We start from the raw sequence: 16,064 nt of genomic DNA, 5'->3' as shown, positions 1-16,064 counted from the left end.
TTTTTTATTACAATAAAAACATAACCCAGGGAAATCTATGTTTGAAAGGGCTATTTTGAAAGCATGAGGAGTCTACACTGAAAAATGAGGAAACAAATACCCACTTACTTTTTGAGGGAATTTAAGATCTTCATGGAAATTCCACACTGGACCCAAGATTTAATTGGTTTGGGGCAACCTTTTCCCTTGACTGTAATGCCCTCCATTTCCAATCGAAATACATTCACCTCTACAAAACAAATATCCAGATTTAAAACTCCTCAGTATTGTTCTTTTGGTGCATTCTACTTTTCAATTAGGCATGCTGAAATTAAGACTCTTTAATTCTTATAACGCTACCAGAGATAATTCCACAGAAGAACTATGGGAAGAAGTATTGAATAGTTCAGAGAGACAGGTACGGTAATTACTATTGTAATCAATAAAGGATGAAAAGAAATACCTCAATATAAAGTATTTGGGTTTTACTTCGTCTTAAAATAAACAGCAAGAAAAGTACAAATGACAAGCAATGTAACTATTATTCTCCAAGCAAGAGTTGCCTAGATTAATTACTCTTACTCTACCAGTATTACACAGATTCACAGAAGTTCCTAACTCTCAAATCCCAGAAGGAAAAGGCTAACAAATTTTATTTACTAACTTCACATGAAAAGTATTTTCAATGCAAAAAATCTCAATTGCTTAAGGCAAACTTGTTTTCACTTTTTTCTAATCATTCTAAACACCGTGATTCATCACTGCTCTCAATCTTTGCAGATTATGTTCCCATTTTCTAGAATGACTTCTAACCTATTAGTAGTTCCCTTCCTCACCTCTCTAGGTAAGAAAGGCAAATTCCTCCTACTCTTCCTTCAACTCACAGGCCTATCTGCATTCCCCTTCCCCAGGAGAAAAATGAGTATATCCTCCTCTGTTCCCACTATGACCAATAAATGAATAAATGAATTTTACCCTCTTGAGACATTTTTGCTAGTTCTGGAACTTCAACATAGAAGTTTTTTCTGAATGGTTCATATTCAATTTTTCCATGATCAACTGGTTCTAGAAGCTTCCTCTGCTTTGTCTGATAGCCTGTAAGGGCCGTCTGAAGATCAACTTCTTCCTCCTCTGAAGAATACTATAGTTTAAAAAAAAAAAAAAAAAAAAAGCGAGCAAAGAGCTAAGTTCATTGCTATTTTCCCTTCATAGGAAGCAACATTCCTAGCTATTAAAATCCTCCTCTCCTAGAACCTATTCTTTAGCTTTAACCTTTTTACTTTCTAAAACAAACTCCTTGATTCAAAAGAGTTTAGTGCCGCTCTCATTTCAAAATGACCTCTAAAAATGTCTATCATTTTTTTTTCATTTCTAATAGAAATACATAATCTTCAGAAGAATTTTTCAACTTTGTTTCTTTTACTTTGCCCTAATAGAAAGTTACAATGCCAATATAAAGCTAAAATAATACTCAAAGATGACTTTAATGAAGTTTTTATCCTATCATCTATTGCTTTCCCTAAATAAATCCTCACAACACACATCAATAGGAAGAAATTTAATTCATTTTGTCACTTCATATGTTCTTTCCCTATTGTGTGCCTCAAGGGAGCTGGGAGAGAAAATCAAAAAGTGGCAAGAGGCCAAAGATGTTAGAATGCTCTAACAACTGGATATTCAGCTAAAATATTATTGAAAATAGCAAGAATCCCTTTCTAATAGTGTTTTGCTTAACTGACAAGCATACTTCTAGGATAGTATCATGAACAAAGTCAAAATAAATGAAAAATCACCTCCATAGCATCCTGGTCATTCTCCATGAGCTCACCTTTCTTCTTATCAGAATCTACAACTGCTTTTTTGGTTGTCACAACAGTAACAACTTTCGTGACAGTTGGTCCAGACTTCTAAAATAAAAAAAGGAATATAAACTATTTTGCAAACCCAAAACATTAACTATATACCAAATTAAGAACAAGGATAAATGTCACAACTTCTAATATGAATAAATTAACTTGGTTATTAAGTGATAACATAGTAATTCCCTGGGAGTTTGTAAAAATTTTTTAATGTAATATAATTGCATTATCTCTTGTAATACACCATTACCTAGATAGCATTGTATACTATATAATATGAACATATAATAAAATATATTTTAAAGATACTACTAAATGTACTTTTCATTCATTCAATAAGGCAGGCACTGTTCTGAGAACTTAGGATGACTCAATAAACAAAACAAGTAAAGATCATTGCCCTTAGGGACCTTATATTTTAGAGAAGAGACAAACAACAAACAAAATAAAAAATTATATAATATGTCAGAAGGCAATAAATGCTACAAAAAACAAAGAAAAAACAGAACAGAATAAGGGGGATGGGAAGTGCAAAAGATGGGAGTGCTAGAGAAGTCTGGAGAAGATTTACTGAGAAAGCAACATCTAAGCAAAGATAATGAAAAAAAGATGACGGTGGTAAAGGAGAAGCTTCTGAAACAAGAATATTTACAGCAAAGTCATGCAAGTCAGTGACAAGACACTGCAATGCTGATTCAAGTTATTCAACTTGGAATGTAAAACTTTAAAAACAAATTAAGAGAAACCACCATACCTTTTCATTTCCTCCACCTTTTACACTTCTCATATTAAACTTTTTCACTTCCTCTTTCACTTCTTCCATATAAGCATCTAATGGATCTAACTCTTCATCTTCCATTTCATTTCCTTCCTTTTCTGCTTCTGCAGGATCATCTTCATCATCTAAAATATCAGAATATACTTTCATTGTACATGTTTCAAAAGGAAAAATTCCACAAACAGACCACACTCCATCACTTTAACCTTTTCTCCCACTTTGCCATTACTCCAGTCATAATGAGTTCAAATGCTCACACTTGGAAGTTTTTACATTTTTACGAGCATGCACTACTTTTGGAAAACAGTAATAAACATAAAGTTAATAAACGATGATAAATTATAAATGATTTAATTGAAAAGAGGTAAATGGGAAGATAAATTATACCTAAAAAAATGGAACTCCAGCATTCAACTTTACAGCTACACTGCTAGAAGCATAACTAAAAACTTCCTCATCCAAATGACATTTTCAGTGATTTCTTTCCTTTCAATTATCTTTCTTTCAACTAAGAAAGAAAAAGTAATGGCATATGGGGAAAAAAATGCACCTACTGCAAACTATGGACTATAGTTAGCAGTAATATCTTAATATTCTTTCATCAGTCATAACAAATGTACCACACCAATGCTAGGGATCAATGATGGGGGGGAATAAGGAGTATGCGATGTTCTGAGGTTTTTTCTTTTTTTCTTTGTTTTTTCCTTTTTTTGGAGTAATGAAAATGTTCTAATATTGATTCTCATGGTGAATGCACAACTATGTGATGATACTGTGAGCCACTGATCGTATACTTTGGATGGACTGTATGGTTGTGAATATACCTCAATAAAATTGCATTAAAAAGTGAAAAAAGTTTTAAAAAGAAAAAAAGTAATGACATGCTACTCTTAGTTCAAGACAATCTAATAATTTTTACAAAACTGAGACATTGTGACCCTTTATAGATATAATACATTCATTTATTCAAAATACTCTTGAACTTTCACAGAAAACAGCAAAATTCCATTTTCCAATAAAATTGCAGTCTTCCACTTCACTAAAAAGTCAAAATCAGATATGGAAGAAAAATATTTCTCTTCTAACTTATGAAAAATCAGTGGAAGGGCTTAGAAGCATGCCCTTAATTTATGCTCATTGCTAACATTCCTATTGATAGCAGAAATATTAAAGAGATATTTACCCACTGCCTATAATCACCTAAATCTCCACTCTAAAGTAAAAACTGTGACCCTTACTGAATACTACCATAAAATTTAAATCACAATATGAAATACTGATCATTTTCTAGAATTTTCTACATGAATAGTTATATATGCTATTTGACCAATAAACGAATATACCATCATCATCTTCTAAACTCCATTTTTTCCCTTGCTTCATCTCTTCAATTTCCTTTTTCAATTCCCCTATGTTTTCCATGGCCTTTTTACGTTGCTCTTCTCGCCACTTTTCTACTCTTTCTTTTCGTTTTCTCATTTCTTCTTCTAGTTTATTCTGGTCAAAGCTCTTAAAAAAAGAGAAAGAGGGAGAGAGAGAAAGAAAGAAAAAAATACAGAATTAACAATTTAATCCCAGGTGACATTCCAAATAAATTCTACAAATTATAAAAAAGAGAAACAAAAAAAAGATACATAGACAAACTCCTAAATGTAGACCACATTTAGATCATATATATACAGTCACAAATACTTATTGAAACAAAATCACAATAAAAAGTATCTTCAACTGAGAAAGCTGAAAGGCAGATTTCAAACATCATAAATTAATCTCATTGCAGTTACAAGCAATATGCACACATGAATTCAATTTCTTCAAAGAAGAAACTGAATGAATTAACAGAGTTCCCTAGCTGTTCTCAATTTTAAATCCTCCAAATTCCTCCATGATTACCTCCATGAAAAGCAATTTTCTTTTATAAATTAGTGAGTAAATGAAATCAATGAAAGCTATGTACTGACATGATTTAGAAGACAGTCTTTTTAATCTAAATTTAGGTCTTGGTTTCCTATATATAGTCATTTTAAAAGCTTTATCAATACTATTACTACTTTCAAGAGCAAGAAGCAAGGACTAAAGCACTGCTTAAAGATTAATCATTATAGGAATCAACATTTTACATATACTGCCATTAAAGCTATGCATGGAAATATGCATATAAAGAAAAGACAAAATACTACAAAATTATAATGGGATGACAGACAATTATTTCTGACTTTCTAAATGTTCTATAACAGGATTATATTTTGTACTTTAAAAATAAATGTAAAATTTGTTCATCAATTCATATCCTCTGCAATAGATCTATCCTCTCTGAAGATTAGCCCCAGAAAGCTTATGTCCTTTTCTCAAGGCCACCCAGTCACTCAACAGAGGAAAATGGAACCAGATCCAGACTTCCCATGCTGTATCCTTTCTAAGTTACCTGCTCAAGAAACAGCCTCCTTTAAAAAAAGAAACCACTAAAAATAAATAAAACAAACTTAGAAAACAAAAAACTTTAGCCATAATGTATTCCAAAATGAGTAAAACACATAAGGCAGATCAAAGAAAAGTACAAATAGTCAATAACTTAAGAAAATATGTTATTATTTATATTATAAATTTATACTATATTAGGTTCATATTATTTAAATATTCACTAATACTGCATTTAAATAATTTATTTCCTATTAGAGGGGTAAAATTAGAATTTAAAATTCCCATGTTGGCAAGGATGTGGGGAAATAAGACACTCTCATATCTCTAAACTCACAAGTCAAACCTTGCACAACCTTGTTTAAGGGCAATTTGATAATGTATCAAAATGTTAAATGTACATATCCAATGACAAGGCCATGTAACTGACACCAATTTATCCTACACTAAACTCAAAAAAGACATGTATAAGGATAAATGCAATACTGTTTAAGCAACCTAAATATCCATGGAAGGTGATCTCTCTACTTGTTTCAACAGAACACTGCACCCATTAAAAACAATGCTTTATATCAATGCATGCAGACATAGAAAGATATCAAAACATAACAAGTGAAAATAGCAAGGTATTCTATTTCATAAGCAAGATGGTGAGTATTTTACTGCTTATTATTCTTAAGACCTTCTATATTAATGAAATGATTCATAATTTAAAAAACGAACAAAAAGCAAGGTACAGAATAGGACATATGGTATGATCACATTTGGGAAGGAAAAAGAGATAATGTATATAGGTAAACAACTTTTTTAAGGAAAAAATTTTCCCATGGGGGCAGCTATTCTTTCATCTTTCCATTCATTTTATATCTGCAATCATTTATTTAAAAGTAAAACATAACATTAAAAAAAGCTAATATTTATCATTCTAGAACCAAGTTTGATACCACACGATTATTTAAAAGTTAGTAAACATACACCAACATCTTTTTCTTTTTCATCCTCCTTGTCATCTTTGTCTTTTTTCTTCTCTTTAGAACTTTCTCCACCATCCGTTTTCTCTTTGGACCTAGATCTACCAAAAAAAAAGGAGGAAAAAAGAATGTGCTTGGAAACATTCACTTGAAAATATTTCTGTAGACTTTTATTTTACTTTTTTTAGGTAAGAAATAAACTACAAAGAGTCAGCTACATTTTTATATTCATTAATAAATACCATGAAAATATAATTAAAAATAAATCATAATGACACTAATGTCAAACATTGTTAAATACTTGGAAATTCACACAAGAGAAAAACCATTCATAAAAAGGTTACAAAACTTAAATAGGCTAGGTAAAGGGTAGGAGTTGGAGAAATACACCAAAATCTTTAAGATAATTTTTATTTGTAATATTTAAAATCCTAATATGCTTGTATTTTCACTCTACTTCCAGTTTCTTATAATGAATACAATTTCTTAATTTTAGTAGAATCACATTAATCAAGCTTTTTTCCCTTTATGGTCACTGCTTTTTTGTCTAGTACAGAAATCCTCCCAAATTTAATGAAGATACCCAGAGAAGATATTCTCCAGTGTTAACTGTTAGAGTTTTACAGGTTTATCATTCAATTTGGTTTTTAAACCACCTAGAATTGCTGTTTGTGCACAGAATGAGATAGGTGGTCCTATTTCATTATAAGATAGCCAATTTCCCTAGCACCATTTATTGAAAAAAGCTTTTCCACTGTCTGCAATGTCACCTCAGTCATTTATCAAATGACCATATATGTACAGATCTGTTTCTGGGCTCTTTATATGGTTCTACTGATCTATTTGTCTATCCCTACACTAATACCACACTGTCTTCATTTCCTTAACTTATGACAAGTCTTGAAATCTGACAGAGAAAATCCTCCTACCATGTTCTTCAAATAATGTTCACGTCCTTTTACATTCCTAATTTTACCATCCATTTCTCTAGTATCCTCCTATTCATGTCTAAGAACTTTCAAACATTAATGTGTGTTGAATTTAATACAACACTTTTCCTAAATCTATTTAGATAATCATACAACTTTTCTCCTTGAATCTTATTGAGTATTACACTGATTGATTTTCTAATGTTAAACCAACCATCCATTTCTGAAACAAATGCAACTTACTCATAGTACATTATCTTTTTCACATATTGTTGGATTTAGTACGCTAATCTTTAGAGTGAGTATAACCAACAATTTTCTTTTCTTACACTGCCCTTGTCAGGTTTCACTATTTTATTCTCAATTCATAAATGAATTGAGAAATATTTCTTCTTTTTAAATTCTTTGTTCATCAAAAGTATCACTCCAGAGAGTGAAAAGAACAACTACAGAGTAGAGGAAATTTTTGCCATTCATATAACTGACACAAGATAAATATCCAGAATATTAAAAAAGATTTTAAAAAAGCTCCTGTAAGACCATTTTTAAGGATAAAGAAACAACCCAATAGAGAAATGAGCAAAAGACTTTGACCATGTACTTCATTCAGAAGAAAGGAAATCCAAATAGCCAATAAACATATGAACAAGTACTCAACCTCATTAGTAATTAGGGAAACACAAATTAAAACTGCAATGATATTGTTTTACACATCTACTCATTGGCAAAAATTAAAAGGACTGACGATACCAAATATTGGCAAGGGTACAAAATGCAACAGAGTTCTTATTTAGAACTGTTGAAAGTATAAATTAGTACAAGTTCTTTGGAAAACAATTTGGGATTACCTAGTAAAAATGAAGCTATATTTGTTCTATGACTCAACAATTTCACTCCCAGTTATGCATACCCTAAGGAAACTCATAAACACATAAACTAGGATATATACACAAGAATGTTCATAATAGCCCAAGTTAAAATAACCCAAACATCCATCTTAATAGGCTATATAAATAACGGTACATTTGTACCACAGAACACTATTCAGCAATGAAAAAGAAATACTGCTACAAGCAACAACACATGAATCTCAAACAATGTTGAATAAAAAAGACACAAGAATACATGACTCCATTCATGTAATGTTAAAATACACTTGAAGCTGAACTATTTTTTTTTCCAAGATACAAAGCAGGTGGTAAAACTATAAAGAAATACAAGGAAATTATTAGCACAAAATCAGGAGGGCTTTTATATAGGGAAGTAGAAAGCTGAGTTCGAGAAGGGACATGGAGGGCTTCTGATAATGTTCTATTTCTAGAACTGGTGGTAGTTACATGGATACTTGCTGTGTATTTAATAAACTGCACATTTACATTTCATTCATTTTTCTGAATTTACATTTAAAATTTTAAAAATTCCAATAGGTATTACACTTTACTTTATAAAGTAAAATAAACACGGAAAAAATACTAATAACTAATACGAAGAATACAAAACAGATACAAGTCCATATACAACTATCCCATGATTTCAGTGCAGAAGTGGTAATAGAACCATCGACAAGTGAAATATAAAGAGTAAGTATGCTTATATCTGAGGCATAAATAATATTTCAAAATCGAATGCTACTGGCATCTTAAGGAAACATATTTAATTTATAAAAGCAAAGTATACCCATACTGAATAGCAATTTGGCAATGCATGCCATGAGTTAAAAAAGTTATTTGTCATCCAAAATACTATCTAAGAAAGTAATTTTAAGATAAAAAAATATAGTTTCTTGAAAGATGTTTATAAAATATATTTCTGAGCATTAACAGCATGTATTAAATAAGGGAACAACTCATTATGAGCACTGAAACTGACAGAATCTAGTATATTCCAATTGAATTATAAACTTGGTAACCTATTAAAATCAAGTTCAGCAAACAGGTCATGGTGGGAGTAAATTCAGCAATTATTTATCAAGATAAATTTAAAGAGTTATAAGGAAATTAAATTAAATTATAAGGAAAAGAGCTAGTTCATGACCTACATGACAGATACAGCCCAATGACAGCATTACCTATTCTCTGCCTTCTTGCTTTTATTTCCTGGACTGGAGGATCGGGATCGCCGGCCCCGGCTTCTGCTCCTTGAGCGTCTCCTGTCTCGACTCCGGGACCTTCTTCGATCTCGGCTTCTCTCTCTCTCTCTACTTCTGGAACGCCTAAAAGAATAGACACTTTTCATTTATTCCATCACTAAATGGAGGTAGTATTTGAGACCATGATTCTGTCCCACGTTGCAAACAGCTTCCTCATTACTACCATTAAATGCAGAGGTTTCAACTGTCAAATAAGGAACAAATAAGGCCAATTCTTACAAGTGGTCAATGAAAAAAATGAGGATACTAATTCCATAATGATGGTAGTTGAAAAACATAACAAATTGGTATTCGCTAATTAAAATCTACAGCCTACAGTACAAAATCTAATTTTCAAAGATAGCACAAACCAAAGTATAAGCATAGGTCGGAATGAGGCTAAGAAAAGATCACTGATTGTCAATTAAGAGACACAAATTTCTATCCTGGTGCTCTACTAATGTAGACATGACACAGGACAGATCATGCAACTTTCTGGGTCTCAGCTTTCCACATCTATAAAATACCGAGACTTGCTTTAAAGTCTTCTAATTCTACCTTCACACCAAAAAAGTCAAAGAACAGATTTGAAATGACCAATTTCACTTAACATGTATTTGAATGAATTGTATCAAACTGTTCCTGGGACCACGTAATATGAAACTGAATTGTTAGCACTGTCATGGTGAATATTTTCCCTGAGTACCGTGTAATATCTTTGTACTCTCTCCTTCCAATGTTTGAAAAATATAAAGTCAAAGTTCTTTTTGTAATCAGTTTTCAACATCTGTACAACCTTGTCTTTTTTTCCTGTTTTAATGAGAAACTTTAAAAAAAAAAATTGGGGGCATGGGGGATGCTATTTTTATTTGCAGACTGTTTTTAACTTTCAGAAAAAGTTAAGGCTGCTTGACTAGTGCCAAGGAATATGTAATCAAGTAAAAGTAAAATAAAATTTAGGATATTGTTTGTTTTAAATCTAAGACAATTCTTTTAAAATAGTTTGAAACAGCAAGCCAGGCTTGGAGGTGGCTCTGCCTTGTATTCCCTCCACCTGTCCACTTCATAGGCTGCTCTGAGCACAGTGGTCACCTCTCTTAGGGAAGAAAAAGAACAGAACAGCCTGACACACTACCTTACCTTGTCCTTCTTTTTTTAACCTTCTGAGGAGGCTTTAAGGCTTCCCTCCCATAAGAGAAATTACAGCCTACAGTATCCAAACTTAAAATACCGACTGAGAGAGTCTCTGTTCTGGTCAAATCACTTCTGGGTCTAATCAACTTTGGGTTAAAGCAGACAGCCTCCAAAAGGGTCACTAAATTCTAATCCAAAACTCACTTGTGAAGAAGCTTGATTTAGATGACAAGGTTGAATTTATGATCAGTCCTTTGGAGGGTTATGGCTTACCTCAGACGTTTCCTGTCTCTTGACCGAGATCTTCTTTTATCCCTGCTACGAGATCTCTCTCTCCTTCTATCTCTATCTCTGCTTCTAGATCTCCTGTCATCTCCACGTTTACTTCTTTTGTCTGAGGGAGAGCGACTTCTAGAACGACTTCCAGAGCGTTCCCGTGATGCTGATCGCTTCCGATAGTGGCTAAAATATTATTAATTCAAAGATTAAACTTGGCACATAGATTCTATTTTATTTCCTTTTATTACATTTTCAAAAAAAAAAAACCAAAATGTCAGCACACAAATTAAAAACCAAAAGGATTCTTTATGTAAACTTTTTTTAAATTAGGGGAAATCAACGAACCCTTCTGCTATAGCAAATATCAAGGGGGGAAAACCTATCTTGAAAGGGAACCAAGAATAGAAAACAAAACAGACCGATCCCCTGCCTTTGAACCCCAGGCAGCTAGCTTACATTCTGGTAAAGGAAGAGATGACAGGCAAGTAAAGAAACTAAGATATGTAAAGTGGTGCTGTGCAGAAAAACAAAACAAAGTAAAGGAAAAAGGAAGAGAATGGGAGGTGGGAGACGTGCTATTTTATATTAGGTGATTATAGAAGGCCTTGCTAATAGAGTGACATTTGTTACAGAGGCTTATAGATATATAGAGGAAGAATTTTCCAGGCAATGCACACAGCAAGCATGAAGTCCCTGAGGAGGAAGCTTGACTGGTATGCTCAAGAAACAGCAAGGGAGCTGTCTTAGTTTGCTAATGCTGCAGAATGCAAAACACCAGAGATGGATAGGCTTTTATAAAATGGGGGTTTATTTCGCTACACAGTTACAGTCTTAAGGCCACAAAGCATCCAAGGTAACACCTCAGCAATCGGGTACCTTCACCGGAGGATGGCCAATGGCATCCGGAAAACCTCTGTTAGCTGGGAAGGCAGCTGGCGTCTGCTCCAAAGCTCCGGCCTCAAAACAGCCTTCTCCCAGGACGTTCCTCTCTAGCAAGCTTGCTCCTCTTCAAAACATCACTCCCAGCTGCACTCTCTTTCCTCTTTGAGTCAGCTCATTTATATAGCTCCACCGATCAAGGCCCACCCCGAATGGGTGGGGCCACGCCTCCATGAGAACATCTCATCAGAATCATTGCCCACAGCTGGATGGGGCACATTCCAAGCAAATCCAACCATCACCAAAACGCCTGCCCCACACAAAACCACAAAGATAATGGCATTTGGGGGACACAATACACTCAAACCGGCACAGGAGCCAATGCGGTTGGAGTAAAGAAAATGTTATGAGACAAAGTCAGAGAAATAGCAGAGCAGTCAGAGCACTGAAGGCTTTATAAGCCATTTGTCTTTTACTCTGAGTAAGATGAGAAGTTATTGGAAGATTTTAAGCAGAGGAATAACAAGCTCACTAATGTTTTTAAGGTATTCTGCCTGCTGAGCGGAGAATAAAAAAAGGCAGAAGTGGGGAAACCAGGTAGAATGCTATAGCGATCATCCAGATAAGAGATGGTGGTAGCTTGGATGAGAATGGCAAGGATAGAGAAAGATGCTGGTAAGTATCAAAATCTGGATACTCTACAGTTAGAACTGATTCAATTTAATCATGAATTAAATGTCAAGTATGACAGCAAGAGAGAAGTCATGGGTGTAATCAAGATATTTGTCTGGAGCAACTGCAAAAAATGAAGCTACCATTTACTAAGATGAGAAGACTGAGAGAGGTGCAGACTTGGGCAGAAGTGGATATTTTAGACATCCAAGTGGAGATGTAGAGAGGGTACTTGAAATATGATCTGGAGTTCAGGAAAAAGGTTTGGGCTAGAGATATAAAGTCACTGGGGTACAAAGCTATTTAAAGCTATAAAGCTGGATTAAAAACACTAAGAATATACCTGATTATCCCTCAAAGCACCCCAAATTCAATGTATAGAAACCCAACCTTGTTACCTTTCCCTCCCCAAACCGTTTATCATCCCAACTTCCAGTCACACAGGCTCAAACATGTTATCGTCAATATTTTTCTCTTTCTCTTTCTTTTTCATTCTATAAAATTCAATGTATAGAAACCCAACCTTGTTACCTTTCCCTCCCCAAACCGTTTATCATCCCAACTTCCAGTCACACAGGCTCAAACATGTTATCGTCAATATTTTTCTCTTTCTCTTTCTTTTTCATTCTATACAACCAATAAAACACCAATTTCACCTCTGCAATTCCTTTCACCTTATTTCACCTTCTCAGAGTTCCCACTTTCAGTAGTCCATATTAGGCCTAACTACTTAAAGACATTTTAAATGACTCCTGGTTTTCCTGCTTCTATTCTCTTTTCCCTTAAATCTATCTTACTCATTGCTGCTAGGGTAATCTTCTTATAGCAAAGGTCTGATTCTGTTAAACACACACACACACACACACACACACACACACACACAACTTACTCAAAATCTTCAAAGGCTCCCAAACAGTCTTACCTTCAAAACAAAACCTACAATCCAACCACATCATCCACAGTCTGCGCCCAAATCCCATTCAGGACCTATCTCCTACTTCTTGTCTTCAACCCTTTATGTAACCAATGTATGTAAAGAAACTGAAGCCTTCAAGTATTTCTCTAACATCCTGCTCTTTCCCTCTCTGAGCCTTTCATTATTCTCTAAACAATTCTACAGAGCACAGGCCATGCAGGGCAGAGAGGAAGGGAAAAAGGCTAAAGGGCTAGAAGGGCCCTTCTTGTGAGGGGCCTTCAAGACTGCTGAAGGGTCTGAACTTCATTTTGGAAGCAGTGGAAACCAACAGAGATTTTAAAGCAAGGGAGCAACATGACCTTATCTTTATTTTAGAGGTGTCACTCTGGCTGCAGTGCAAGGTTTCTATCTATTAGAAAAGCAAGATCAGAGGAAGAGGAAAATAAAAATTAAACAGAATTAACACATGACGCAGCCATTCCACTCCTAGTCATACATCCAAAAGAACTGAAAACAGATACTCAAACAAAAGGTGGAAACAGCCCAAATGTCTATCAGCAGATAGCTAGATGAACAAATTGTGTAATATAATACAATGGATTATTCAGCCATAAAAAGTAATGAAGTGGGTCTCCCTGGCTCATTTTTTTAAAGCAAATCCCTAGAATGAAATTTCTGAATCACCACTGAATAATCTTTTCATTACAGAACCCTCTTCAAAGATCAAATTGATATTTCTACCTGCCTCAGCTACAGTATTGTCATAGCCCATCTCCATGCTAGCCCCCAATGAGTCTGGTGGAAGTAATGGTGTGTGACTTTTAAGGCTCAGTCATAAAAGTATTTCACCTTCCACCATGGTCTCTGGGATTGAATGCCATGAAGGAAGCCAGCCACCATGTCATAGAGACACTCAAACCCTGTGGATAGGCCCACCTGGAGAGGAATCAACTTGCCAACACCAACTTGCCAGCCATGTGAATGTGCCACCTTGAAAATGTATCCTGCAGTCCCAATAAATCTTTCAGATGACTACCACTCAAGCCAACACAACAGCAACCTCATAAGAGACCCCAAACCAGAACTACCCAACCAAAGCTCTCCTGAGTTCCTGACCTACAGAAATTATGAAATAATAAATGCTTTCAGTTGTTTAAAAAAAAAAAAAAAGGTAGGAAGTATTGATACATACTATGAGGTGAATGAACCTCCAAAACATTATGCTAAATGAAAGAAGCCACAGACAAAAGATCATATACTGCATAATTCCAATTATATGAAATATCCAGAATAGGTAAATCCACAGAGACAAAACACAGATTGGTGATTGCCAGGAGCTGGGGAATAGGGGTGAGAGGGAATGGGAAGAAACTGCTTAATGGGTATGGGGTTTCATTTTGAAGTGATTGAAATGTTTTGGAACTAGATAGATGTGGTGGTTGCACAATATTGTGAATATACCAAACTGCCACTTTAAAATGGTTAATTTTATCTTATGTGAATTTCACTTCAACAAATTTGTAAAAAGAAAAATTTTTTTAACACTACAAAAAAAAATATCAGAGAAGATAATCAATTCAGGGAAAAATCAATGTGAGGCAGGTGTAGAATTCTGGGCAATACAAGATTAGCAACTGAACTAAATCAGGGTCAGCAGGAATAGAGAAGGGTGCAGAATCAACTGCATGTATGTAGTGAGAGAGAAGGATGAGTCAGATAAATATCACTTCCAAGTTTCTGGTCTGGGTGGCCAGATGAATGGTAATACATTCACTGAAATTTAAAAGACCTTCAGGCGATTTTCTGTAGTTATGGAAATATTCCTTATCTTTATTCAGATGATGGTTACATGACTTATGTTGCTAAATTACATCAAGCTATACCCTTGAGCTTTGTACATTTCTCTCAATGTTAATTATACCTCAATAATGTACTGTTAGCATAAAAAAAAAAGCCCTCACTGTGCCTATATATAAAGGTTCCTTCAGTCACTGCCAAATAAACTGCAGTCATGTAAAGATAAACACCTCAAGGTCCCGAACCAGTTACAGCATTCTAAAGTTTTTAAAAGATCTCACAGCTTTAGTAAGATCTCCCAATCCACTGTTTCAAAAAGATAGAAAGCAAGTAATAAAAAAAAAAAAAAAATGAAATCTATTTGCAAAATAAATGACCATGCTATAAGTATTTATCGTGGCCCAATAAAAGCCTAGTCACGTACAGTGTTGCAGGTGATGTAAAAATGTCTGTCCACAGGCTCCTTTCAACTGACATGAGAAAATACCACACCTGCTCACAGAACTAAAATACAAAGTAATGGAGCCAAGGAAATGCTGCAAACGGGAAGCGAAAAGAAATTCAACTGGATTCACTACAGCCTGAGGTGATCAAAGTGGGCTGCGTGTAAGTGGCGGGATGTGCTGGCCAATCACTGATGTCCCGAGCGGGTTGTTCCGGTTCCAGGGGTTCGAACCATCCGATGGTAAGGCAGGAAAAATCTAGACCGTCGCCGGCCCAAGTAAAAACATTCCCTCAGCCCAGGCCCACACTGCTCCTTCATTAGCCGCAGGAAGCGCTGGCCGCACGTGGGGAGCGGGCCAGATCTTGCCCCGCGGCCACCTCAACTCCCGCTTCTTCCCCCACCCAAATAGAAGCCGCTCTCCGGCTCCGCGTACTACCTCACCGTGACTCCCGGCCCATGCTGCCGGTCGCAGGAAAGCCAGTGCCCTTCGGGACGGAACGCAGGAAAACGGGATAAAGGGGTAAGCTGTATTGCCGTAGGCGCGCCGGGCGAGAACCAGCACTAAGGAATGGCAGTAGCTACACGGCGACATCCGTCGCAGCGCGGCCAGCGAAGACAGGAAGAGCCAGCGCCGAGGGCAGAAGGAAGAGCAAAGCCGACCGGAAGGTGCTGCCTCTCCACAGCGCCGTCTGCCGGCTGGAGGTCGGGTAGCACCGGCCGCGCCTAAAGGAAAAGGTTTCGCTGGGTTCTCGCGGCACTCTGGTAGAAGTCTCCGGCTGGCGTGAACGATGCAATCCTGCACCTCCGCCTTGCGGGACCTGGAAGGATCCTTCCTCGTAGCGCGACCGAAACTCCATAAGCCGCCCACTTATGTGCCAGG

The 16,064-nt window shown here is 35.6% G+C and overlaps 1 protein-coding gene across 4 annotated transcripts in view; it reads right to left on the bottom strand.

Moving 5' to 3' along the window:
• Positions 1–15,834, bottom strand: part of DDX46 (DEAD-box helicase 46) — a 77,377-nt gene extending 61,543 nt beyond the window's left edge. For 2 of the 4 annotated variants that reach the window (XM_037801445.1, XM_037801446.1), the window contains exons 1-9: positions 15,626–15,834; positions 10,470–10,658; positions 9,003–9,146; positions 6,010–6,106; positions 3,960–4,125; positions 2,593–2,741; positions 1,773–1,886; positions 955–1,120; positions 109–229 (exon numbers count right to left, since the gene is read on the bottom strand). In XM_037801445.1, coding sequence (XP_037657373.1) covers positions 109–229; positions 955–1,120; positions 1,773–1,886; positions 2,593–2,741; positions 3,960–4,125; positions 6,010–6,106; positions 9,003–9,146; positions 10,470–10,658; positions 15,626–15,642 — 1,163 coding nt within the window. In that variant the 5' untranslated portion in view covers positions 15,643–15,834. Of the gene's footprint in view, positions 1–108; positions 230–954; positions 1,121–1,772; positions 1,887–2,592; positions 2,742–3,959; positions 4,126–6,009; positions 6,107–9,002; positions 9,147–10,469; positions 10,659–15,625 lie in introns of those variants that run through there. The other 2 variants (XM_037801447.1, XM_037801448.1) reach the window with 2 other exon arrangements.
• Positions 15,835–16,064: the final 230 nt, after the last annotated feature.

This window comes from Choloepus didactylus, chromosome 13, assembly GCF_015220235.1.
Source record: "Choloepus didactylus isolate mChoDid1 chromosome 13, mChoDid1.pri, whole genome shotgun sequence".
Lineage (NCBI taxonomy): Eukaryota > Metazoa > Chordata > Mammalia > Pilosa > Megalonychidae > Choloepus > Choloepus didactylus.
Note: the sequence above shows the minus strand (reverse complement) of the source record. Positions and strands in the feature narration are given on the sequence as shown.